At 33.8% G+C, this 25,843-nt stretch overlaps 1 protein-coding gene across 9 annotated transcripts in view; it reads left to right on the plus strand.

Annotated features, from left to right (window-relative positions):
* The window catches only part of BMPR1B (bone morphogenetic protein receptor type 1B), a 332,744-nt gene that overhangs the window by 267,020 nt on the left and 39,881 nt on the right, over positions 1-25,843 (plus strand). For 8 of the 9 annotated variants that reach the window (XM_039845744.1, XM_039845752.1, XM_039845745.1 and 5 more), the window contains one exon: positions 16,189-16,348. In XM_039845744.1, the coding sequence (XP_039701678.1) occupies positions 16,189-16,348 (160 nt within the window). Of the gene's footprint in view, positions 1-4,318; positions 4,601-16,188; positions 16,349-25,843 lie in introns of those variants that run through there. The other variant, XM_039845748.1, reaches the window with a different exon arrangement.

Here is a 25,843-nt window from a genome sequence, read left to right on the forward strand (position 1 = left end):
CCAGTCACCTTTTTTTTTTTTAATTAAGAACGTGTCATGTTTAAGTTGCCGTTTGTATTTAAAGTTTCAAATGAGTAAGCACGCTGTTTTTAAAGGTAAACACTGGTAATTTCAGAGGTGATATATTACTGCCCTCTTTCTGTCTCAGGCTTGTTATACCAGCAGTGAAAATATATTTCCTAAGACCAGGTGGCGTTACTGTGAACCAGTTATTCTTAAGAATTTGTTCCTGATATCCTAACATTTAATTTTTTGTGGGTTGTCATAATTTACATGATGTGACAAAAACTTATGTATGTTGATATTGAATATATTATCGTTGTTCAACCTGTTATATTATCAGTGAAATAGAACAAAAGAGGTGATATTGGAGAAAACATTAAAGGTCTACTAAGGGCTGGCAGTGAGTTTGATGTTACTAGCAGAGATGCTTTTGAACAATACTGCTAAAAAAATAGATCTAATGAGATTTGGGATGTTTTTTAAAAGTAGTCAGCATTAGTGTACTATTCCTTCAGGGAGCGTTTGTAATGCCCACAAGAATGTGTTGGTGGAGGGATCGGATTCCAGGCTAACCAACCTTCAGTTGCTTTCAGTAGTTGACATAACACACACCTGTGTGTTCTCTTCTCTGACCTCAAAATTGTTTTGAAAAGCTTTTGACATCTGGAAGTGTGAAAAAAGAGCAGATTTTGATTTGTTTTCTGACAAGCAGGAAAAATAAGCTCTAAATGGAGTGTTTTACCTGTATATGGTGCTTGCAGTAAGGGTCTTGATTTATCTCATATCCTTTTAGTCAACTGTATAATAAAACTTGCAGGGTTCCATGTTAGATTAGTATTCTTGAAAGATTTTAACATGCTAGAGATAGAAATATGTACACATACATTTATATGTAAAATATTGTGTTTCTTTTTTGGGAAGGAGTCATTTTAGAATTTCTTTCTCAAAATAGTTAAGTTGTTTGTGAGCAGGAATAGTCCTGATAAAGAAAACTGACCTGATTCAACTTTACCTTTTACATGGTGATAGGTAAAACTTTCCTTGAAAACATACATTTGCTCAGCATCAGTATTACTGTAAATGTCACTTAAGAGAAAATATCTATTAAGTGTCAGTACATTTTCTTTGAACTCAAACTACTCTGCAACAACTTTGATAACTATGGGCCTTTTAAAACATAGATTATTATATATTTATATATTATGTTTATATTATGAAATAAAATGTTTAATGTTTTATATTTCAGCATCCTTGGGATTCTAGATTGATTTTTATTAAATCAAAGATTTTTCTTTTCAAAATTAAGCTTCCCTTGGTTTGGCACCAGCAACTTATTCTTTGCAATCTATTTAATTGAGTAGCTTCTGCTGTTTATTCTAAAATGCAGATAAATGGCTTTCAGCACACTGTTTATAGTTTAATAGTTCCTAAAGTGAGTCAACATTATCTGCTAGCGTCTACATGTCATAACTAATGATCTCTCTGCTTAGACTTTCTTGCTAGTGAGGAGACACTGAACTCAAAGGCAAGAGCTAGCATTGTTGATGGGGAGAGGGGCGGCTGTTTGGGATGGTGCCTATTGGGCCAGGCTTTTCTCCCCTTATTGGTATGAAATGGGAAGAGAAATATGTCCTTTACCTTGATTTTAGGATGTGCAAAAGCTGTCACAAAGTACCGTATTCTAAAGGTTGGGGTGAAAAAATTTTAGAAAATGGCTATTAGAGTTATTTGTTTGATTCCAGATTACCTGTCTAATTAATAATTAGCACAAATATAATCTTTTTCTGGTCAAATATTTGACTTCATGATGAAGAAAAGGAGCCACCAGGAAGTTTTCATATTACTTTCCTTAGGGAAAACAAAACAGCACAGAAAAACAACAATAAGACTTTGCTGCTAATGAGCATCAGCAGTCCTGATGACCATAATAGCAAAAGCTGACAAGTTTTACCAATCTCTAATTTATTAAGTTATGATAGTTCTTGCATCCTATGCCAATTTTTTTTCTGGGCTTTTAAGTAGACAACAGGGCATTCTGTAGGTAAATGAGGAGAGTGGTTTCGTAATACTTGAAGTACCGACTCTTAAATTTTGGTAAAATATTTTGTTTGATGTCCTATGTTTTTTATGAATGTAGAAAACTTTCTAACTGGGGTGGCCACTTAAGATAGCATTGAACCTTGTCCCATATTATTATTATTATTACTTGAGAGCACTTTGGTTATTTAAATAGAACATGATTCAAGTATGTATTTCTTACCTTCTTACTCTGATATTGAAATTTAAGATCATATACACAATTTATTAAAATATTTCTGAGTGGAAAACTATAACACACAGATACATCTGCCTTATATTGACATGGCTCAAAATACAGAAGAAAGGGTTTATGAGTTAATTATTTTTCATGTAGCATCTTAGATTTAGTTTTTTTGTTTATTGTGAGATCCCAAATTGATAATTATTAAAAGAGGAAGAAACATTTGACCTTAGAATATGGATGGGTACATTGTTAGCATAAACGAGATATAAATTGGATAAGGAAAATAAAGAAACATTAAATGTAAGATCAATAAAACTTTTCAGAGCCTGGATCACTGAGTCTACTAGGCTTCATTAAAATTAAAAAAATAAGATTGCTTTTAGAGAACGTTTTGAAAACTGAAGCCATTTGTTTATCAAAAAAATGGGACAGCTTGAGCAGCATCAGGCCAGAATGTTCCAAAGTGTGCCAGACCCAGATTTGAGATAACACAGTCATTATAATAACAGTCACAATTCAGACCTTTCCTCAGTGTTTCTGCCCAAAAGTCAGCAAGATTGCCTTTGGCAATTTTATCCCTATAAATCAAAACTTAGTAGATGGTGGTTCAGAGTCTCTCAGCACTATTTTCATGGCCAATTAGGTACAATTTTTAGAAAAAATTTTTTTGCCTTAAAATATCAAGAGTCTATATATTGCTAGTCATATACATATTCAGGATCCAATTAAGCTATCCTATTTTACTTTGGGTGCACAAACCAGATTATGGGAATGGGAGGATATTACTATAACGTTTTGTGGCATACCTCTTAAATCTTGGTCCTCTTGCATTTGGCCTTTGAGTGTTGCTTAGAACTTTGAATGTAGTATTATCTCTAATGCTAATGTCTGTATGAATGTTTGAATATATGGGAAAGCAATAAGACTTGTCAAATTCTGATGAGAGAGAATGTTTTTATGGACATAGTAGTTTCTTTTGACTCTATTGCTCCTAATATATAGCATATAGAATTTTTCTAATAATATTTTTATAGACTGGCTTAGCAGGTTATTAGCATCTAATCAATGAAAACAAAAATGACGAGATATTAAACACTTTCTTTAATATATACATTTAAGTGATATTTACATTTTGAAATATATAGTTTATTTCAGCTATTTTTGTTTATAGAAATGATTTTTGTTGTTTTTTAACCATCTGCTGTTAGGAAAGGATATCTGTTTTTTGGATAAGAATTTAGATTATTTATTTGAAACGGCATGGATACTAGCCTGGGAGACAGATGGTTTTGTGTTCATAGAGAGTGTGAAAGGAAATAGAGTGAAAGTTTTGGTGTGAGGGAATGGTCAGCAGCCGTTTTATGAGAAAAGAACAAGAAAAAGGTAATTTCTATTTCACTTTTCCCAATTAGATTTTAAGGTTCGTGAGCATAATGATCATTTCTTCATCGCTGTTAAACCAAAGTGCTTTTTAGACAGCCTTGTATATGATAAAAATTTCTTAAATCAATTTAGAGTTGCTAGTAATTTTATGCTAGGTTAAAATAAATATTTTATGCTGATTTAACCACAGATGGTTAATAGGATAGATGTGTCTGAAATACAAATTTTATACAACAAATTTTAATGAATCAAGTTAAATGATATGGTGGATTTAATAAAAAGCTAAACTTAATGGTAATCATTTGGTTTTCAGTTTTCCTAACATTTCGAAAGTTTCCAAATTTTAAAAGGAGTTTGACAGTGTAGGTAAACCTCTTTAAAGAAATATTTGTAAATGTTTATGTAGCTGATCAATTTGTGAAGTTGTGCTTATTTTTAAATAAACAAGAATTGCTTGTTGAAGTACCATTCTAAATGTCAAAGGGTAATATAAAAATAGATTTCTAGATATTTAAGTGTCATGTATTTTTCTACCTTGCATATAATCAGAAGCAGCTTTTAACCATCTGGAAATGTTACATAGTACACCTTGGTCACTGACTTTTTCTTTTCTTTCCTTTTATTTATTTTTTTGATTCCAAGGTTTCTTTTCTCTTTTACCTTTCCACTGGCATATGCCATGTATCCTGAACATAGCTCAATGCCTGACCGGAATAATCTCTCTTGCCAGCTTATAATCAAAGGGAGTACTGAGAAAAACAGCTGAGCTGTATTAGGCAACCACAGTCTGGACTGCATTTCTTAACTGCTGAATAACACATCACAGGTGCAGGATTAGTACTGCCTATGGTGCTGGTCTTTTTAGTGGAAACCCTAGCAATTCTGTGCCTCCTCCTCATGTCTCATCCCAGGGAACCCGGCAACAATCTATCAAGCGTACAGAAATCAAAAGTGAGTAGTGGGAGAAGCTTTATATCTTTACAGAGGCTGTTTTTCCCCTCTAGAACATGTAAACAAGATCAGTTAAGCCAATTCTGGTGTGTGCGTGCGTGCACGCGCGCGCACACACATACACACACACACACACACACGATAGAACTTAGTCTTGTAGAGGGTGAAGAAGAACAATGCAGGGGCAGTGGTCAAAATTTTGTGCACAATGGCATAGCAGGGAAATGCTGTTTAACTTAGTGTATAATTTAGGTTACTTTTAGACTAATAAAATGTGTACTTAGATTGTTATAACTTTTGTATTGTATATGTGTTGGAGTGTGTGTGCTTGCCTCTGCACGTTTTCAGCACTTTCGGTTAAAATCAAGTGCTGTGATTCTGTGAAGTCCTTGTGGTATAATTTAATCATCTGTAGTTTTTGACTTTGTGAATTCTTCTCCTACTCCTTGTGGTATAATTTAATCATTTGTAGTTTTTGACTTTGTGAATTCTTCTCCTACCTATAACATATAACTCTAAATTTACAGATTATAAAAGTCAAGGTTGTTTTCTTGCAGATATGGTTTTTAAAATGCAAAAATATTTTTAAGTATAAAGTAATGATTTAAATATTAGAACAAATGCATGTTTTGAAAATAGTTACTAAGTCATTTACTTTTGATCAGAAGGTTATAAATTGTTTTAGCAAGGTAAAGTATACCCAGAAATGAAGGCAAGTATATTTTAGTAATCCATGTCATTTTTGGTATCTATCTTAAAAACTTTTCCATGAAGCATGACACATAAATATAAACAAAACCATGTAGATAGCACTGCAGGTTTTGAACGGTTATTTATTTAGCTTAAAGTTTTTTTCTTAAAACTCTATAATGGCTTCCTAATATTCAGCTTTTGTTTTAATTCATTTGTTGCTAGTTATCATTATTCTATATCATTTCATCAGAGATAGACCTTTAAGCTCATAGGTGATGATAATAGTTGATAATAGTATATTCTAAGTTGTTTTAAAACTATGTATAAATTCTATGTATTTTATGCCTCAAATATGGAAACATTTGAAATAACAATCTATTTGCATTTTTAGGTCAATATGCACGTTAACTAAAGTATCCTTTAAAAATTATCCAATTAGAGGATACAGAAAGGATTAGAACCAGAGAGATCCTAAATGCTTTCCAGATTTTCTCTTTGGGGAAAAAGAATAGCATGGACACGGTGATTTGATTTCTGATCTGTCTGGCTTTACTTCTCTTTACATATATGAGCCTGTTCAAAGTAGTTTTACACATCAAGCTGTCTTTGGAGTGCTTTGCAAAGCTGCGGAGTAAGTTTTGGTGTGGAGGCAAGTTGAACATCTACTTTGATTAGCTTCAGAACTCTGTGAAACAGAGCATTGATAGAAATGTCACTGAATAAAACCATAGCTCCTGGCTTGGCAGCCTGCCAAGTCCTAGTTGATTCTTTGACATAATTGTCAAAGAGACCATGGTTCAGTTTCTTTTCCAACAATGTGGATTTAAACAAACACATTAAATATTTTAAAGTACAGAGATATTTTTAATTTTTTAATCATTCTGTCAGCTATGATAATGCTATTTTATGGATGTAGATTCAGTTTGATGTTAAATTATCTTTAAACATCGTGGCTACTTGCTCGTCAAGTTCTTTATTTCTTATTATATTGATGCTTTTATTAAACTATGTATACCCATGTTGTGTTTAGAGTATTTTCAAAGATTTTTAATTTATTCGAACATTTTGGTTGAGTTCCTTCAGATTCAAAAGGATATTAAAATCTGAGAGAAAGGCTAACTGCTGTTTCACCTTTAAAGAGTATAGATGTCTAAAGAACATATATTTGCTATCATAATCAATTATTATGCTTATGCAGCTTCATAACTCTGTGTTAGTTACTTACAAAATAAATAAATACAAATGTACATGTTGTCTGTTCACATTTATGTAATATTTAATCTTTTCATGATTTGCTCAAGTCATAATCTAGTATCCCATACAATAAAACACTTGAATGATTGAAGCTCTCAGTTTTTCTCCAGGTGTTTTAGTGGTCTTTTGGTAGCGCTTTTATGATATAAAATGTTGAAAACATGATTATTCCGCAGAACCTGAGCAATGTGGTAATGTGGATATGTGAGTATGGTGAAAAGAGAAACAATTGTTGGTAAATAGAAACATGTAGAAATATTTCATGATAAAAGCCCCAGTTTCCATGGAGCCAGTACATCTCCAACATTTTAAGACAAACTGTATTTTTCTTAACCTACTCAGTAGTGTCAACAATGAATTGGAATATCTCCTTGTTTTGGGGGCTTTTGCGTTTCATAAAAGATTGCGGTTGATAACTGCCACCCACAGTAATCTTTCTTCCCATGTGCTCCTACCTAGGACATACTTATTTTCGATAATTATATGTGGCATTATGACATCTATTTTATTGTTTTCATATACTACTTTTGGTTTTCCGCATGTAGTTGATTTGTCTCACCATATTCCAAGTGTAGACGATTTATCTCACTAGCAAGATTGTTATTTTACTGAGAGTGTGTCAGCTGCTCTAGGCCATTGTGTTATGTAGATGGAATAGGTTTAATGATTAGTTGCTAAATAAATGAATATACCACAGGAAAAAAGACAATTAATAACAATAGTCGGCCTTGAATAAACTTTCAATGTTTCTTATACCAAAAGGCTCTTTATTTTCATAGATTCCCAGTGATGAATCTAGAAAGAAAGGGAAAGTAAAAGAAAGTAAAATGCAATGAAAAAGGGAATTGAAGAGGAAAAGAGAATCAGGATGAGGGAAAGAGTATAGGGAAAGAAGAAAAGGAAAAGAAGTAGAAACATATAACAGAGGAAGGAGTGGGGACCAAAAGGACACACAAAAAATAAGGTAAGAAAATAGAAAAATCTAAAGAATGAAAACAAGAACAAAAAATTGAATGATAAGCTTCAGCAGCACAGGAAACAACAATTTACTGTTATTCACTCTCACCATGTGCAAGGAACTGTGGTAGGTGCTTCACTTGGCCTGTTTTACCCAGTTCTCACAGCAAACCGGTGATTGCTGCCACTCTCCACATCCTCTGTAAGGAAAGTTAAGTGACTTTGCTAAGGCCACAGAGCAAAGTAGTAGCTGAACTGAGATTTGTACTGTTTTGTCTCTTCTACCCTTTATCCTGGTCAAGCCTGGGTCCACTGCTCGGTGATCATACTCAATATTGGTTTCTCACCTGATATTTTATCTCCATCCATAACATGCCCACAAGCACCTTCCCTTATCCCTCTCTCCTCTAACTCCTGAGACTCTTGAAGGAGAAAGATTCCTGTGCAGGTAACAACCTCACAATTGATAATAGAAAATCTATTTTTATAATACATGTGATTTTGCTTTGGTATTTTTGATTCAGAATTCTATTTATATTTTGTTACTTTTCAAAAGAATTAGGCACGTATCCCAACTTTTTATTAATCACTGGGTTTCAGGTTGTTCATATATATATTTTCTAAGTTTTTGTTGGAAACAACATAGAAAATTTATTTCAAAATGTCTTAGTAAAATGAAAGAGGGATAGGCAATGAAAACTGAGTAAACTTAATAGACAGTAAATTAAATCATTAAACTAAGTTAAGTGATTCAAGGTTTAAATGATAAAAATAAAAGTTATTAAACACACTATTTAAGATAACTAGAAGTTATTTGAAAAATTAATATTGTTTAAAAGGTCTGATTCAAGTTTTATTCCTGTGTATTATAGACTTTTGTTTTTAAGCAATATACTTAAACCAGTTTTGGTTGACAAAGGAAATGGGTATTGATTCACATTATTTATTTTCATAACAATATGAATTGGATTAGAATGGATCATTCCCAAAGCATTGCTGGCCAGTTCAGTACTTTGGAAATTTCTTCCACTACTCTTTTTGCCCAAAATACTTAAGTGCAAATGAATGTGATAAAAGTTTCAATTTCTCTTCTTGCTCCTTGCCTGCCCTCTGGTGTAGAGGGGATAGAACAGGGAAGACACTCAAAATTTTGTTAATTCTTGAGGTATTCAGAGAGTTAAAAAAAGTAAAAAGGAAAATGAAGAAAGGCAAATCGATTACTAGTAGATCCTGTGGCACAAAATAATCATGTCATTTTTCAATGAATTTTGAAGACTCAAATTCATTTCTAAGCATACTGTGTAATGTATTGAATTACCTCTGTTGTTCATAAAGATTGTTCTCTACGTATTTTAATGTGGCAGTGCATTCTGATATTTCTTCACTATGACATATAAAACAATCTTTTGTATCAAAAACTTAAAATGTTTATTCATGGTATTTTTGAAATGATAAAAATGTTACTGAGAAAAACATAATTAAAATTTAATATAGCTAAAACATATTTTATGATGTAATAGATGAATATAGAAATTAAAATTTATTTGTTGCTGAGTTTTATTACTATTATAAAATTTTTTTTACATTTTACTTTTGTTTTGTGTTTTCTGATTTTTGTGTAATAACCTTGTTCCATTTTTCTGTAAAAACCATACGGAAGAGTCCATAATATAAAAATATAGAAATGTTTTAAAAATAAACTCATTTATTAAGTATATGCATATATACATTTTATTGTGTTTATACCAGGCTTCCAGCTAATAATTGTCCACTAGTTTGAAATAAGTAGTTTAAAGAAACTCTGCCTTACTTCCTAACTTACAGAAGAGATGCCATAGAAAACTTGTATATAACTATATACAAATATATACAAAATAGTTGAAAACATGTATATGAGTATAATATGTATCCAATAAAAGATATTCAAGATAGTCAAGGAAAATAACTCTATTTAACCTTTATAATTGATTGGAAGTCATATTATTGCATGACGATCATTAGGTTATTTTATGAAGTTTGATTAATTTGCCTGGAAATCTATAAATCTATCTCATATATGAAAATCATAAGAAATATAATTTAGTTGTGGTTCATTAAGAGCACACACACACACACACACACACACACACAGGTTTAGAAGTGATTTTCTGGTCCATTTGTTCCCTTAAATCTAGTGGTTCTGTGAAAAAATGAGACCTAATTTTAGATTGGCTTCCACGTGCCCTACTTTTTGTTATCTTGGTAATTTGGATAGTTCACTTCCTGGTATAACTATAATACAACCAGCTAAACTAACCCAGCAGCATCTGAAGTCTGGGTTCAAACTATTAAGCTCAAATTGGGGAGGGAGTTGGGGGAGAGGAGTGGGAGAGAGAAACACACAAGGAAAGAGGGAGGGTGGGAAGGAGGGAGAGAGAGAGAAGGGAGTGTAGGAAAGAGGAAGGGAACTAAAATATGGAATGGGTTCCTAAAGAGTGATTTATTCGGTATAGTAGTTATTCCTAAGAAATTTCTAGACAGTCTGACTTTTCTCAATCTTTTTTTCCTTACATTTTTCTGTCAGGTTTATTTATAATTGTATTGTTAAACATTTAAAAAGCCATAATTGCCTAGAATGCTATTGGGAAGAAACAATTTTGTTGAAATTCTTTTTAAGTTAAGTTAATTAAGTAGAAACCATTCACTATTTAGCTTTCCTTGGTGGAAAATTTTCTTTTAAAGATTTCACTTATTGATTTAAAAAATTCAGTATACTAAATTATACTTAATGTTTCTTTAATAGTCATCTTCCAATTGCTTTCAATGATTAGCCTTCTTTCATATAAAATTTAACACAAAATCAAGTCACATATCTAAAAATTTTACATTTTTGAATGAGCTGACTAAATCTAACTTGATTATATTTTAAATTCTTCCTTTCTCTTGTTTCAAATACTAAAAATATAATAAAATGTGAAAAACACATTGTGATAATTAGACATTAGACATTAATTAGACATCTGATATGTGGGTTATATCTTCATTATTGCCGCTCTACTCTTCATCTGGATGTTCATATTTATCATAGATACATATCTTTGTCTTTCCTTCTAGCTCTTATTTCAGTATCATTATTATCTGGCTAAATTCATGTTTTTATAAAATGATTATTTTTTGTATATGCATGTAATTGCCTTTCTTCATGCTTTAGCTAATGTATTCTGTCTTGTTTTTGTGGGGCTGAATTTTGTACAAATTTAGTATGACTTTATATTAAAGTGATCCTTTTATAAATCCCTTTTCATCATTATAACAGTAGATAAAACAGTCCAATTTCTCACTGGCCCTTTTTCTCAAATGTAGACTAGCCCTCAATAAGATCTTATAGTCTTTCTTTTTAATGGTATTCTTAGCTTTTAAGGTGAGTCTATCAGATTGTTTTATTCTGCCGCTTCTGCTTCTCTTCCTCTTTGTCTGTTAATGTCCAAATTATCACTTAATTACTTTACTTTTATCTGGTGATTGAAAATGTTGTGAATTGTGTGATAATGATTTTCATTTCACAAAGAATTAAATACATATAGGTTAATTGACGCCTAAGTATGGTTGCACACTTTTACATAAGATATTCCCTTGATTTGCTTATTTCGGCAAAAGCAAGTGAAGAACTTTCCACAGTGTCTCAAATTTGCATTTAATCATCCACTTATTTAATAATGTCAATTAAAAGCAATCATTTTTTTTTTTTAATCTCACTACTTTTACTTTTTTAGGCCACATTGTCGTAAGGCAACCTTACGTACTTATTCAGGATGTCATCTAACTCAGTTTATAGAAATCGTGTCTCTGTTGTGAGCTAGCCATGCTTTTCTTAGCTTTTTGTTTTTGTGAATATGTTTCTGGTAAAATAATATATATTTCAACTACATGTTAAAGTATTAAGTAATTTTTAAAAGATTATGCAACAATATTTCATGTGCACAATCTTTATAAAAAGAATGGCTTGCTCTTGATTTCTCCAGTGTTTGAGAGCCAGGAGTTGACTAGATTGCTTGGAGCTACCAGATTCAGGTATCTTTTCTTAATAATAACTGAGGTAGTGAACTTAGAATGTCCTACAAAATACCAGGAAATAGATTGTTGATAACTTGCAATATAGAACGAGGTGTGTAGGTTTACCACACTTTTAAGCACATGTACATACCACACAAACTGTTGTAACCAAAAATGGATTTGGTGTTAATACCACACCCTGTTTATTGGTCTAGTGGTGAATCCCATAATGAAGACTAGCTAGGGAAGTTCCTTTTTCTTGGCTATATATTTTTTTTTATTTCCTAGTTCTTTGTTCACTGATATTCTTTATTCCACACCAGAATATGAGACTAATTACTTCTCTGTTTAAACTAAGAAGGAATTTGCAAATGTTTTTAAATAGCTCCAACTATTATCTGTTACTACTCTGTAGGTCCATGCTGACGTAGAAACAGGAATTATGGCACTTGTGAATGTAAACTGAACATTTCGCGATTCAAACTTCAAAACTCATAATCCCTGAGAGATAATTATATTTTCCTACTGGAAGTAGAATCTTTATATATTTTATCAATATCCATATAGGTGTGACTCCTTCTACCCATTTATCTCTTACACACACACATGCACACACAAGCTACAGTGGGATCATCATATGAAATATATTATTTTAAAGCTTGCTATTTTTTCTTGTAACATAGTTTAAAGAGGCTTTTAAAAAAAGGATCCTCCCAACTCATCTCTCCAGTTGCAACTACATCTACACCACTTTACGTTCTTTCTTTTGGAATTTTCTTTCATATTTCTAAAGAAATAATTGTACTGCTACCTCTTGATTATTCAATGGTAGCCATCACTTTTGACTTCCCACTGTCGAAGGTAAGGATTTAGCTTTCTTTTATGACTTTCACCCTCACTGTATACACACATATTTCTGTCCTCCATCTTATATATATATTAGCAGTTAAAATGTTATTTGTTTTCTTGGTTTCCTATGTTCCCACCACAAATTCGTTTCTGAATTCTCAGTTTAAATTGAAAATACATGAGTTATTCTCATAATTTCCACTTCTTGGAGATATCGCTTCTGGAATCTTTCAGTTAGGTCTGGTTATCCCGTAGGCCCAGTGCATAGTTCTCATCTTATTGATCCCCTTTTACCATTATCTTGAGAGTAAGTTCACTTTTCTCTTGGGTTGGGTCTCCTAGTAGCAGGAATATATTCTGTTCTCTTATTTATACCTTCATTTGAGCGGAGCATCTCTTTGAATAACTTTCTGAGAAATGTACATGGAGGTAAACTTTTGAGACCTTGAAAAACCTAAAATGCTTTTTTCCTGCCCTCATGTTCAATTTATAATTCTCCCAGGTATTAATTTCTCTCTCACTCTTGCTCTAAACTTAAACGCTCCTTTGCTGCCTTATAAAATTTTACATAGCATACCTTGGTGTGAGTGTATTCATATCCTCTATAGGTCCTTTCAAACTAAGAAGATCAGGATTTTCAGTTATGGGAATCTTGCATGATTTATTTATTTGATGATTTCATCCCCTCTATTTTCTCAAGTCTCTCTTTCTAGAACTATTATTATTCAGTTGTTAAATTTTCTGGATTGATGTTTTAATTTACGTAAGTTTTTCTTCTCTGTTTTCTACATTTTGGGAGATTTCCTAATCTTTATCTTTCACCTCACCTACTGAGATTTTCACTTATGCAATCATGTATTTAGATTTTCTTGTTATTCCCTTCTTATAGCAACATGTTCCTATTTCATTGCTGTAATATATTTTTTACAAAGCTGAGAGTATTGGTAATAGTTTGTAAGTTTTTATTTGCTTTCAAGGGGCTTTTGTCTGTGTATTTGTTTTGTTCTCAGCTTTCGATGTTTAAGGCTTTCTTCATTTATCTAATGACCCTGAATTAGTCGCTTATGTGTAAGAGAAAGAAGCACTATGAAAGCTGATTGAGAATTCTGGGTAGATCTTCTCACCAGTGGGCCTCACTGTAGGATAATGTCACAAGACTGTTTCACTGAGAAATTCCCAGTTTCCCTGCCTTTAGATATTCTGCTTGTTCATGACCTGGTCAGATTCCTGAATAAGGAAAGCATAAGCCAGACTATATTGAGTTCTGGAAACCATGTAGGTGGGGAGGATGGAAGGAGTCAACACCCAGTGTAAATGTTCACTGTGTGTTTGCAGTAAATGTTCACTGAGTGTTTGTGGTACTCTTACCTGCCTCTATGCTTGGTTTCCCGTAGTCCCTCACCTTGATGGTAAAACGAGAAAGTAGGGATGGCATCTCAATGCTGTGTATATCAGATTTACCCTTCTAGTCTTCTGCAGAGGTGGAGAATGAAGGTTTACTCACCCGTAGGGACTGAGAAAGTTTAGCTGAAGCTCTTGTGACTTCTAAGATAGATTTAAGCCTCCTGTTTTCAATACTCCCTTCACTCTCACTTCTAAAAGTAACTTGTGGTACTACTCTGGGGCCTTTTGGGGGTTGAGTGGTAAAATTATTTTGCTTTTTGGCTTCTCCCCACCTTTGGCTTAGGATCAGCATTCTTGGTTTTGTTAAGTCAGTTTCTGAACGTCCTTCTGCTTTCTAGGTTTTTACTGCTAGTGTCTTTTCTCAATCTATTTTCTATTATAGGTTCATCTTTTAGCCTCTTTTCCTATTATTGTATGATATTTTACAATTAAAATACCTTGGAAATCTACTCTGTTCAACAAAAATTATATTTTAATGTTCTTTCTTATAAATAAATGTATTTCCACCTCAACATTTTAATGGCCACATAGGAATCTCAGTTTAGAGATCTAATTTATCTCCTATTGTTTTAAATGTGGATTGTTATAAGCAATATTGCAAAGAACCTTCTTATAGCTGAATTTTATGTAATTCTGTAATTTATATAAATTTTAAATGTGAGAAAATCATGACTCCTTTAAAATGTTTCTTACAAAGTGACACCTAATTTCCAACAGTATGAGATATTTGCTTTATAATGTAGACCATTCTGTATAAATATTTTATTAATAACTTTTCCTACCAAATGATAAATTCTGTGTACCTTTAGTTCATCCTACTTACAGGCTGTGTCTGGAACAGGGTAGACAGCTAATACGTATTTGCTAAGTAAACATATGCATAATAAATGAGTTTTATTATTTTATTTAAAACTTCAAAGAGATAGGGTCTGGTATGGAGGGAAGCAGGATATAATAAGTTTTAAATATCTTATTTTCACCACTTTGTGTTACTTTGCGGTAATTCAGGTTATAAAGTTAGTAATATTGAGAATGAGAATTCATCTAATTAGCTTACCATACAGAAAATCAGGAAAAATCACAGCTCTTTTTCTAAACTTCTCATTGTCAGATGTAACCAAAGGCTAGAGGCATCTATTTGCTGTTTTAAAAAGTAACACGTGCACATTGTATACATCTATACTGTACATTGCACTTTGATCTAGAATTTCGTTTTTTAGCCTAACAATCTTTTAAATAATATTTTTGTTGAAATTTTGATTTAATTATAGGCAAGCTGGATGTGTTTTGAGAGATTTTAAATCAAACAGTGCTCTGGGTGACAATTTGTGCAGTGACATAACCTGTATGAGAGATTTCATTCCAATGCCTGGAAACATAATAGGTATCAATTCATGCATGCCGCCTTCTCAAGTATAGGTACTATCCAAAAGTAGTGGTAAAGAAGGAAAATATGAAAACTCAGTGATATATCAACCTATTTTAATGAAACATTGTCTTATTATTTAAAATGTAAAAAAATTATTCTTTTAATAATATTAGCTAACATTTATCAAATATTACTATTCTAAGGTTTTGACATGAGGTAGGTGCTTATATTATCTCCATTTTAAGGGTAAGGAAATGAGACCTAATGAGATTATTTCTAAAGTTATCTGAGATCGACCAACTGGTAAATAATGAAGCTATAGAGATCATATTCTATAGTGTGTTTCATCAAAGATGCAGAACTGTCACTAATATAGGTAGGCACTTTCACATGCAAAAGCTGATGGAGAAGATGTATCTTTTGAAATACGTCTTAGTTATAACTAAGTTTTCATCTTCCTATGTAATTTTTCAGATTAAAGATTTCTCATAATTTCTTTAAAAATATATACATCTCAAGTAAAGAGACTCCTAAAGTAAAGAGACTGCTGTCAAGAGAGTTTTAGGACACAAACAATCTGGGTTTAAATGCTGGCTTCATGATTTATTAGCTGTGTAAAATCACTTAAACTTCGAGTCTTAATTTTCTCATCTGAAAATGAGAATAATATTTACCCACAAATTCCCATACGGTGTAGAGATAACCTATATAATAATGTCTTATTGACCTCCATGCACTCAATCAAATACAAGTATTATAATGTATAAATACTATCCTGAAAGGATTATGAGAACTTCTGTATTCTATGTGAGACATATAGTTATATTTGTTATCTATAATTATGTAATCTACTTGTTATAGAAAGCATAATTTTTAGTTTCAGAAACAAACAGAATATCTGTTTTCTGTTTAAATCTTTAATTATCATGAATACTTAATATTTTATTTGATGTCACATTATTCTTTGGACAAAAGACTTTGGCTGGGCTCTCCCACATATACTTACACTCTTACTCTTTCTTCTTTTCAGCAAAATTCCTTGATAACATGCTTTTGCGAAGTTCAGGAAAATTAAATGTGGGCACCAAGAAAGAGGATGGCGAGAGTACAGCCCCCACACCTCGCCCAAAGATCTTGCGTTGTAAATGCCACCATCATTGTCCAGAAGATTCGGTCAACAATATTTGCAGGTTGGTCATATAATTATTTAAACCTAGTTTTAACAGGAAGTCATACTTTTTGGACTAAAGCATTGCAGACTGTTGCTTCCAAGAGCACATTTTGGGGAACAGTGCCTAACCCTACTCCCTCTCAGAGCTGTGCCTGTATTGTGTTGCATTTTGCCCTGAATGGTTCTCTGAGATTCTTCTTCCTCCCTACAAACACCACACATTCACTAACATAGAGTACTGATCCCAGGTCCTGGAGCAAAAACCAGTTATTTTCTTTCAAAAGACCTTGTCTCCAAAATAAATTCAGCAGCAGAGAGTATCAGGGTTTTTTTCAAACCATTTATCATACTGATGCTATTCGTATTTTGGAAAGGACACCTAAGATGCTAGGAATATTTATAAACTGACTCTGGGAAGCAGTGTAGTGAGAGAGCTTATGTGAGTCCAGACGATGGGAAAGACATTGTCAAAGTCCTAAAGAATAAGCTCCTTAGTAGATTATCATGTTGTATAGATACTGTCTAATATTTGAAACTGGACTATTTGCCTCTTTCTTCTTTATGCATCTTCATGCAACAACATCCATTTTGCTGGTCACTATATTGACTTTTACTCCTCGGGACAAGGACAACAGAGGCATAGACTAATGAGGCCAGGGCGTGCCCAGGGAGAAGTGGCTGATTTGACCAAACAAGTGCATGTCTCAGAAGTTAAAATATTAGAGAAGCAGAATCAGCTTCAAGAAGGGTAATGGACCCAAACAGGGAGATGGGCTGCCAGGTTTGAAGTCCAGGCAGAGTATCTGGGTAGCCATTTGGGGCCTCATTATCCAGGAAGGAGCATGAAGATGAGTTGAATGCTTTTTTTTTTCTTTCTAAAAACTTTTTTGTTTTTAAGCTTCTTTTGAAGTACAATCTGAGTTTACCAGTCTATCATGAAATATATAGCCTAAGAAATATATACTAATGGAATGACACAGGAAAGTTAGGTGTATTAATAAATTTAGATCTCATTTAATCAGTAAAACAGCTCAGCATGGTAGGAAATGCTTATTTCTTACCTTTAGACATAAGGGATTCAGGACCCAGAAAGGTCTTGGAACTTGGCTTTTATATGATAGAACGAGGTTGGGGTCACTGAGTCCTGAAGGTAAAATGATTCTAAAGATCGGACAGTATTTTCTGGGAAACACTTTGTAGTAAATAGAGTAAGTATCAGGAATTTTACAAAGTTTCCTGAAGAAAGTTAGCAGGAGGAAGTGTATTAGAGGTTAGTTTACTATTTTGTCTGAGTCTGCAGTAATTAAGAATAAATCTCTATGTGTCATTTGAGCCACAGTTCTGGTGATCATATGTTCAGGCTTTCCAGAATTATCCAGTTTCAAATATTTTGTCCTGTTTTCCTTACAGGCCATTGAAGTATCCTAAGCTGATTTGGAAGAAAGTGTTTTGGCAGGGTTAACTGTAATGTAAATTCTCTGTAGTGGGAAGGAAAAGCTTGGCAAGTTCAAAGAAGACTGGTTTTCCTAGGGTACAGGGTATAGGAGGAGCTGTGGAAAGAGTTAAGCCTAGAGATCAAGGAAAGATTACTTATGGCCTATATTATGAATGTTGGTCTTATATCTAGGAGCACTGGGAAGCCATCAAAGGGGGTGTTTAAGCAGGAATAGCAGTAGAGATTAATGTGATCAAATTAGAACACTATTGAAAAATTTTCTTTGTTGCAAAATATTGAATATATTAGAGACAGCTAGGAAAGAGAAATTGAAAAGTCAATTCATATAAGAGAAAATGATTTTGGACTAGGGTAGTGCTAGTGCAGAAGAGAATTGGATTGCATTAGAGAAATTAGAGAAATAAATACTTAGAAGGAAAGTTTTGTGTTGATGAATTGGGTATGAGAGGGAACCAAGAGAGTCTTCACAAGATTCTGGATGTACATTTAGATGTATAGTGTAGTTTTTTAATAAAATAAAAGTTTTTTAATAAAGGAGGACAGAAGATCAAGTTCCAATTTGGACATGCTGACTTTAAGACTTTGGATACATTCAAGTGGCGATATCAAAGAATAGTCAATAGGATATACATTTGGGGCTCAGATAAGAGGTTGCGGGGAGAGTACAGAGTGAGAAGAACATTAGTTAGTTTTTATTGTGAAACAGACAATCTCAAAATCACAGTGACTTAGAATTAAAGGCATTTATATTTTATTCCTGGGTCTACAAGTGGGCTGTAGCTGTGTTGGTCTCTGCTGGATTGGGTGGGTTTGGCTTCAAGCTGTCTCTTGAGTTTAGGCCTGCTCTATGTGTCTTCATTCTTCTTGGACCAGCAGCTACCCAGAGCATACTCTTTCACACATTGAGTGTGAGGGAGCAACCTCTTAAAGCTTCTGTGTCATGTCCTCTAACATTCTGTTTACCAAATCAAGAGTCATAGTCAAGCTCAAAGCCAAGGAGAAACTGTGGCTTGGGTGGGGCATGACAAATTGAATAATAATAAAACAATCTAATCTACCAGAGTAGGACTAAGCTTTGAGACATTTAATGCTTAGGTAAGGGAGGCTCTCCCCAGGAGACTCAGAATTAGCAGTAAAGCAGTGTCATTGAAGCCAAGTTTGTAGAAAGAGGAAGTAAGGTTGACTGTTTGGGATGCCATTAGAGGTTAAATAGGATAAGAACTGAAATATAGCAATCATATGTATTGACCTTAATAACTGTAGTTTAGAAATATTTAATGTGGAAGTAGAGACGGAAGCCAGATTGGAATGGGTTGTGAATTATATGGTTTCCAATTTTTGATTTATGAAGCAAAGAAAAGAAAACAAAAATACAACCAAAACAAAAATAGTAATAAAAATGGAACCCCTCAAAGAAACAAGTGTACAATGACAGTCAACATGAATCAGTTAACTTATTGACTCGAATAGAAAGACTAATATTTATTGAGCTTTTTATAAAAACTGGCATGTTTACTTTCACCTATCTTTAATCATCACAGCATTCCTATAAAGAATGTAACATTATCTATATTTTAGGTGAGAAATCTGAGGCTCTGAGGGGTTTGGTAATTTTCACTAGGTCACTGTTCATGCCAATATGATGAAAAAAATCATGGCCAAAATTCCAAAGTTCTGAATCCTTAACCATCAGGCAACCCCTGACACTGGTTCTCAAGGGAGCAAATATTCACTTGGATAAAATGCACATCCATTTTGTTAATGTGGTATTGACTCCAGCTGAGTCTCCTGTGCGCTGAGATCCATCATGGATGACTCACAGGGGCTGCTTCTGTTCCTGTGCCATAAGACCTAGAATAAATCCAGGCGTTTCTGCCTCCCTTTCTGTGAGCCCCATGCTTGTTGACCTCCAAATCAGTACTTCTCAAGGTATCTCAGTTGTAAGATAAGCTCCCCCACAATAAGTTGTACACTGACACTTTTCTAAAGTACAATGAAAATGAATTATAAGCTAATTAGAAAAACAAATTTTAAAATACTTACAAATTACTGTTCCATTTTTTCTATTTTCCATTATTTAGGTTCAACAGAGCTAAATTTACTGCTATACAAATTTTGATTTCTGTATGAACCTCCTCACAGACCAGTAACAGGCAGCTTGCTGACCTTCAAGTGAACACACTTTGCTTAATACTGCACTCAATCTTGCCCTCTGAGGTAAACAGTTCTGAAGACAAAGGTGTGCTTGCTAGAGGTTTAGATAAGGGCCGGTCTAAGCTGTCTTGCCTGGGGCCTTGTACTAAGTAGATTTTAGCCAAGCTGGGGGTCCTAGGTAAACCTCATGCTCATTACCACTCCCACTTTCCTGGAGACAAATCAAGAGTGCATCATGCTTAAAAGACATTCTGAAATCCAACATAATATATCAGAGACCATGTGCAAACTTTAGAGGGTTTTTAAACTCTTCCTGAGTACCATCAATCACCTTACCAGCCAACAACAAGGCCAAAGTCATACTTGGCCTCGTTTCCTATCTGGTGCAGAAATAGCGGCGTGCATATTAGAGGATGTAGGGCAAATATGTCATGCTGAATGCAGTGTTAGAGCCTTTTTTAGTATTTGTAATTCAAAGTAAGGGATGATGCCATTGTCCTGTCTCTCCCAAGATAATATCTATCTTCTAAATATCTTTCGGGGCAGTACTTTGCACCGTTAATTTTTCCCATTCCAGTTCCAGATTCGGTTCCTGCAGGCTATCACTACATGCCCGGAACATGGTCAAGTCTCCTTGAATCCCTCTTTTTACATGACTTTCACCATGCCAATGTTCTGCCTTATTTTCCTGTCCTATCAAGTGTAATCTCAGCCTTGTTTGTTTATTTTTTACTCTGTATTACCCGATCCCACTTTATCAATCTTTCCTTGTCTTACTTGACTTGGTCTGTGGTAGTCATTTTTGTCTCATCACCTCTCTCAGGCTCTTCCCCTCCCTCACACAAGTCTATCCATTTCTAAATAATTATTTTTTACTCTTTCCAGAGATAATTGTAAGTACTTTCTAATTTATCTTGTTTGGTTTTTGACCAGGAATTCTCCTGCCTAGGCAATATTTAGGGTTTATAAGTATAATAAATCACATTGGATATTGGCCTGAAGGATGTGCAGTTGACACTAGGCTGCCTATATGAGGAATTAAATAAGTCTCCGACTGCACTTTTAAGAGTCACAGAAGGTAGAGAGAAACACTTAGGGTCTGTGAGTCTTTTTACAAAATTCGTATTGATATAGGGCTTTTAAACCTCTTGCTGAATACTGGGGGTGTGAGTATTCAGACAGGTGCTCCAGACTCGAGGTCTCAGGGTACACATCGTTCTTACTTGTTTGTACATCTTCCACTGCATCTAGTTTATTCCACTGTTGCCCAGGCCATCTGAATATTGAACATTTTTTTCAGTAGAAGATGTCAAGTTCAAACCATTGCACTTACAAGAATGGTGAGTCCTGCATTAGTACTTGAAATTTAGTTGGAAGAGGCTGTGATTTCAAATTTGCTTCTGAAGGCTTTTACAAGTAATAACTCCTTTTGTGCCTCTCGTTAGTCATAAATGAGAATGTGAAATGGGCTCATTTGTCGTTAGACTTAATAGAAAGTGAGTAGTGTAGGGCTCTTTAAAGTTATACATAGAGAACCATTAGATATAATTGAGAAGAGAAGAAAAATATTAAGATTTATCAGGCAGTACTGTACAGAACAGGTAGAGTACAGAGAGAGGATGGGGGAATTCTACTAGAAGATTCTTGGAGCAGTCTAGGTGAGAGGTAGTGAGAGTACCTGCACAGGGTGGTGGGAGTGAGAATATACAAATGCTTGACGAATATAAAAATTGAGACAAATTCAAAAATAGTCATACCTCATCTAAAAAAAATGAACAAAATGCTAAATCACTTAGCATGGCTGCCAGAAGAGGATGTATGATAGCTACATATTCTTGAGGATAAAGTAATAAAAAAGCATTTTTCACATTGTAACTTTATCATTAAGGTCGTAACTTCACCGTTCCCCAGGACTATGACCTCTTAGAGAAAAAGCCAGAGAAGGGGAATGGTAGTAGCCATATAGATTTTACCCTCTTTCCCTCCACTACTATAAGAATCCACCCAGTTAAGATGATAAGGAAACAAACAAAAATAAAACAATATAAACCTTAGGATTCTATCACTTTGGTAATTACTGGTGCCCAACATTCTTCTTTGCCTTTTTTTCCCAGTAAGTGTAAAACACTTGACCAGCTTATGATTACTATTCCTGCCCCTTGAAGTTGAGTGACTTTCTCTCTCCCTGGATCAGTGGTGTTCGTTCCTAGACTAGTAGCTCCACCAAAGCAAAGCCTGCATCTCCCTCCCTCTTGCATTCTCAGCATCTATGACTGAGTAATAGTGTGTTCAATACATGTTTGTAAAATGAACTACTGTTAACAAAGTTCTAAGTAGCTTTTAGCAGGTTTAGTTAACTAACATCCACATGATTTAAATAGCAAATCTAAAAGTTGTACTTATCTTTGAATTTACCCATGACAGAAAACATTGAAAACTTTATTCCCTCGAATGTGAAATAGTTATTTTAGAAGACAGAATGATTTCAAGGACTTATTTATAAATGACCTAAAATCAAGCAGCCTTTCCAAATCTATTCTGACTGAAAAGTTAAAGAAGTTTGAAAAATGTTTAAGACTTCTGGTATCTCTCACATACTGAAAAAATATTGGAACACATATTGATCAGTCAAGAGAGCTATTAATCCTTATGAGCACATGCACTTGAGAGGATATCCAGTTCTATAATTAATTTTTGTTAAGAGCAAAATTTTAAACTATTTATAATTAAATAATAATTTTTAAGTGATTTAATAATTTTTAATTTTAATAATGCTTTAAAATTTCCTGTCACCTTGATTGAGCAGGGGAGATAACCTCTTTTGAACTCATACTTAAAAAATATATATTTTATAATGAAATTAATCTTTACAAAGATTTAAAATTGTTAGAAGAAAAGTTCTACAGTAATCCCTTCTCAACTGTGGTGGTGATGTTTCTGAACAACCCTGGGGTTTGCAATAGAGAAACAGGAAGGAATAGTGGAAGAATAGAGTTAAAGGGACTAAGATTTCAATAAACCTTGTAAACACTGCACTTGCTAAAATAAAATAAAAAGTAGAGCACCTTAAATAAGGATGTTGTCAGTGCAATTTTCGACATTATGAAATTGGTTTCCAACCATCCTATAAGAACTAATGAACAAACTGGGGGCCAAAATGTTATTTATAAATGCATTTGACCACAAATAAGAGTCACATCTTGCAGGCTCTCCATGCACAACCACCTAAAAAGAGTATCACTTGGTTCCTCAAAGCTTTAAGCCAGGTGTACCTCTTTCTCGTTAGGAAATGTTCACTTGGGCATGCCAAAAATCCCTTGAGGCAATTAATTCCCCGATAATCTTTCTAGATGTTCCAGGTAATCATTTGCTTTTGGAATATTGGATAGATTCAAGGAGCCTTGAACCAGTAGCACCATCCAAGTGGTGTAACAAAAGTTTCATTATCACTACTTTGACCACATGTGACTCTCAAATTCTCAAATGCTTTGCTTATTCATGAGTTAAGATTATGTTAAGAAGCTTTTCAGTATTGATGACTGATCATCTTGATATGCAACTGTTGTTCTATTTTGTCAATTACTTTTCCTTCCTATAACACAAGGGCAGAATTTTGAAATGTTACATTTGTCTTTTTTTTTTTTTTTTCATAATCATTACTGGAATCGAATGATTGATCTTACATTTTTGTATACATATCACTACTTTTAATTTTGTATAAAATGACTTCTACTTTTGTTTCCTTTATTATTCTTCATCTCTTCTTGTTATCACTTTCAACACTCTGGAAATAATAGGGTAATAATATATATAAAACATATCAAAACTAAGCTTTAACATGGCAACCAGGCAGCAGAATGTACAGATAAGCCAATGGTAAGAGTTAAATGCCTTTTGTGGCATTCAGCAGCCATCTCATAATGGCGGGTGGAGTTGTTCACTTCTGACTGGAGCACAATTTCGTTTACATTTGGGCCTACTGTAAAGTTGAAAGTTCCCAGCTAATTCTTAAGCTTCTATAATTGTACTGTAGTTTCCAGTAAACAAACCCTGATTAGCAAGCAATTTCAGTGAGCTTATAAATCGTTTTTGCTTCGTTGCAGACAATATGCACTTGAAATGATTATCTTACCCTCTTGCATGTACTCCAACCAAATATTTGCTTTTTATCTGAATTTACGACTAACGGGACACCAGCTCTTTTCTTCAGGGTCTCCCTCTCTCCCTATCCCCTCTTTATAATTTTATCTCCATCCTCTTTGCAGACAAGGGAGTGTATTTTTAAAGCTTAAATTTACTCTCACTGATGTTTCTATATTTCCTAGGATATTGTAACAGTAACTTGCCAACAGCTTTACCAGCTTTTTCTATTCTCATTCTTGATTTTTATAATTTGCCTAAAAATACATTACCATATACTCAGAGTTTGAGCAAGGGGAACTAATGATTAAGGAGAAATTAATTTTTTTAATTTAACATATTATATCGACTTTTCCAGCATTTATGAATTCTTAATGTCAAATAGTTAAGATGACTATTTCTGATAATTCCTGAATTTTATTTTTGATGAGAAATATGTTACACATATAATAGTCTCACTGTGTAAGAAAGGAATTTTTAAAAATCACATGGATATTTTTTGCTCATATCGTTTAAAATAAATTTCTAAGGGACAGCTCTTCTATTTATTGCCTTCAGTGTTTACGTGCCTTAGATCTTCATAGCAATCTCAGTATATTGGCTAAAAAGTTCCCAAAGAATTCAGAGTATGGGCTGTTCAGAGGTGGTCTTTCTTCCACAACAATATTCATGCATTTGACGTTAGTCTAACAGAGATTTATCATTGGCCTTTCCCAGCCTTTCATTAGTATGTTTGAACTTTACTGTGCTACTTCTTATAAACTGAGGTATTTTGGATCACTTGAAGCTTATAAACCAAGTAAACAATTCTAAGGGTGTTGATGATAACTGAAGGGCTAATGTATGGCAGAATGCTGCTGCCACTATGACAGAACAGACCAGCCCACAAATCATAGCCAATACTACTCAGAACTGTCTTCCCCGACTTTTCAGGTCGGCTTTGTGATATTTGTCTTGGCTGCTGAGCATGCATAAATGAGAAAAAGATGGCGATATATTTTAGTAATTTATTTCTTAGTACATGCAGTCGGAGTTTATGACTTATATTGGGAGTCTGCTGGCATTCATCACTCAAACTTGTGAAGACAGTAATGTCTGTTTATAAATAGTTCTATAAAAAGTAGTTCTTGTTTTTCATTTTTAGTCCCAGGAGGGGATAGTAGAAAATGTGTGGGAAAGAAGCAAGAAGAGGTCCTTGATTCAAGGCCTGATTCTGTAACTGTTTCTTTTTCGACCTTGTATAAGTTTATTTAGACTCTCATAACTTCAATTTCTCCATATGTAAAAGAGAAATAATATTATTTCTAATTGTTGTTGAGAGGGTTAAATGTGAGAGAGAAAGTTCTTTTTAAATCTAAAAGAAAGTTCTTTTTAAATCTAAAATCACATACAGAAATTTAAAATATTGTTTTTTTTTACCTTCTATGATTTTGTTAAAACCTCTTCCTTCTGTTGTCTATCTTTACACCACCCCCAACTTAAGTCCAAACTACTTAAAACAAAGCTTGATGTTTTCATATGACAGGCTGGCCCAGAAGCAGAGGTCAGAATTTTAGTTACCTCACTTGCTATGTGCTGATCCCAATGCCTACCCCTTTTCAGTTTGTGTGCCTTAGTAAGAAATCAGTTTATATCACTACCTCAGAGCAAGTAGAACCAGCATAAATGTTCCCCTGCATGGGTTCAAACCTCTACTATGCCTCTCAATAGCCGCATGGTCTTCAGGTTCTCTGAGCCTCAGTTTCCTCATATAGAAGGTTAGAC

This window comes from Pteropus medius, unplaced genomic scaffold, assembly GCF_902729225.1.
Source record: "Pteropus medius unplaced genomic scaffold, Ma_sr-lr_union100, whole genome shotgun sequence".
NCBI lineage: Eukaryota > Metazoa > Chordata > Mammalia > Chiroptera > Pteropodidae > Pteropus > Pteropus medius.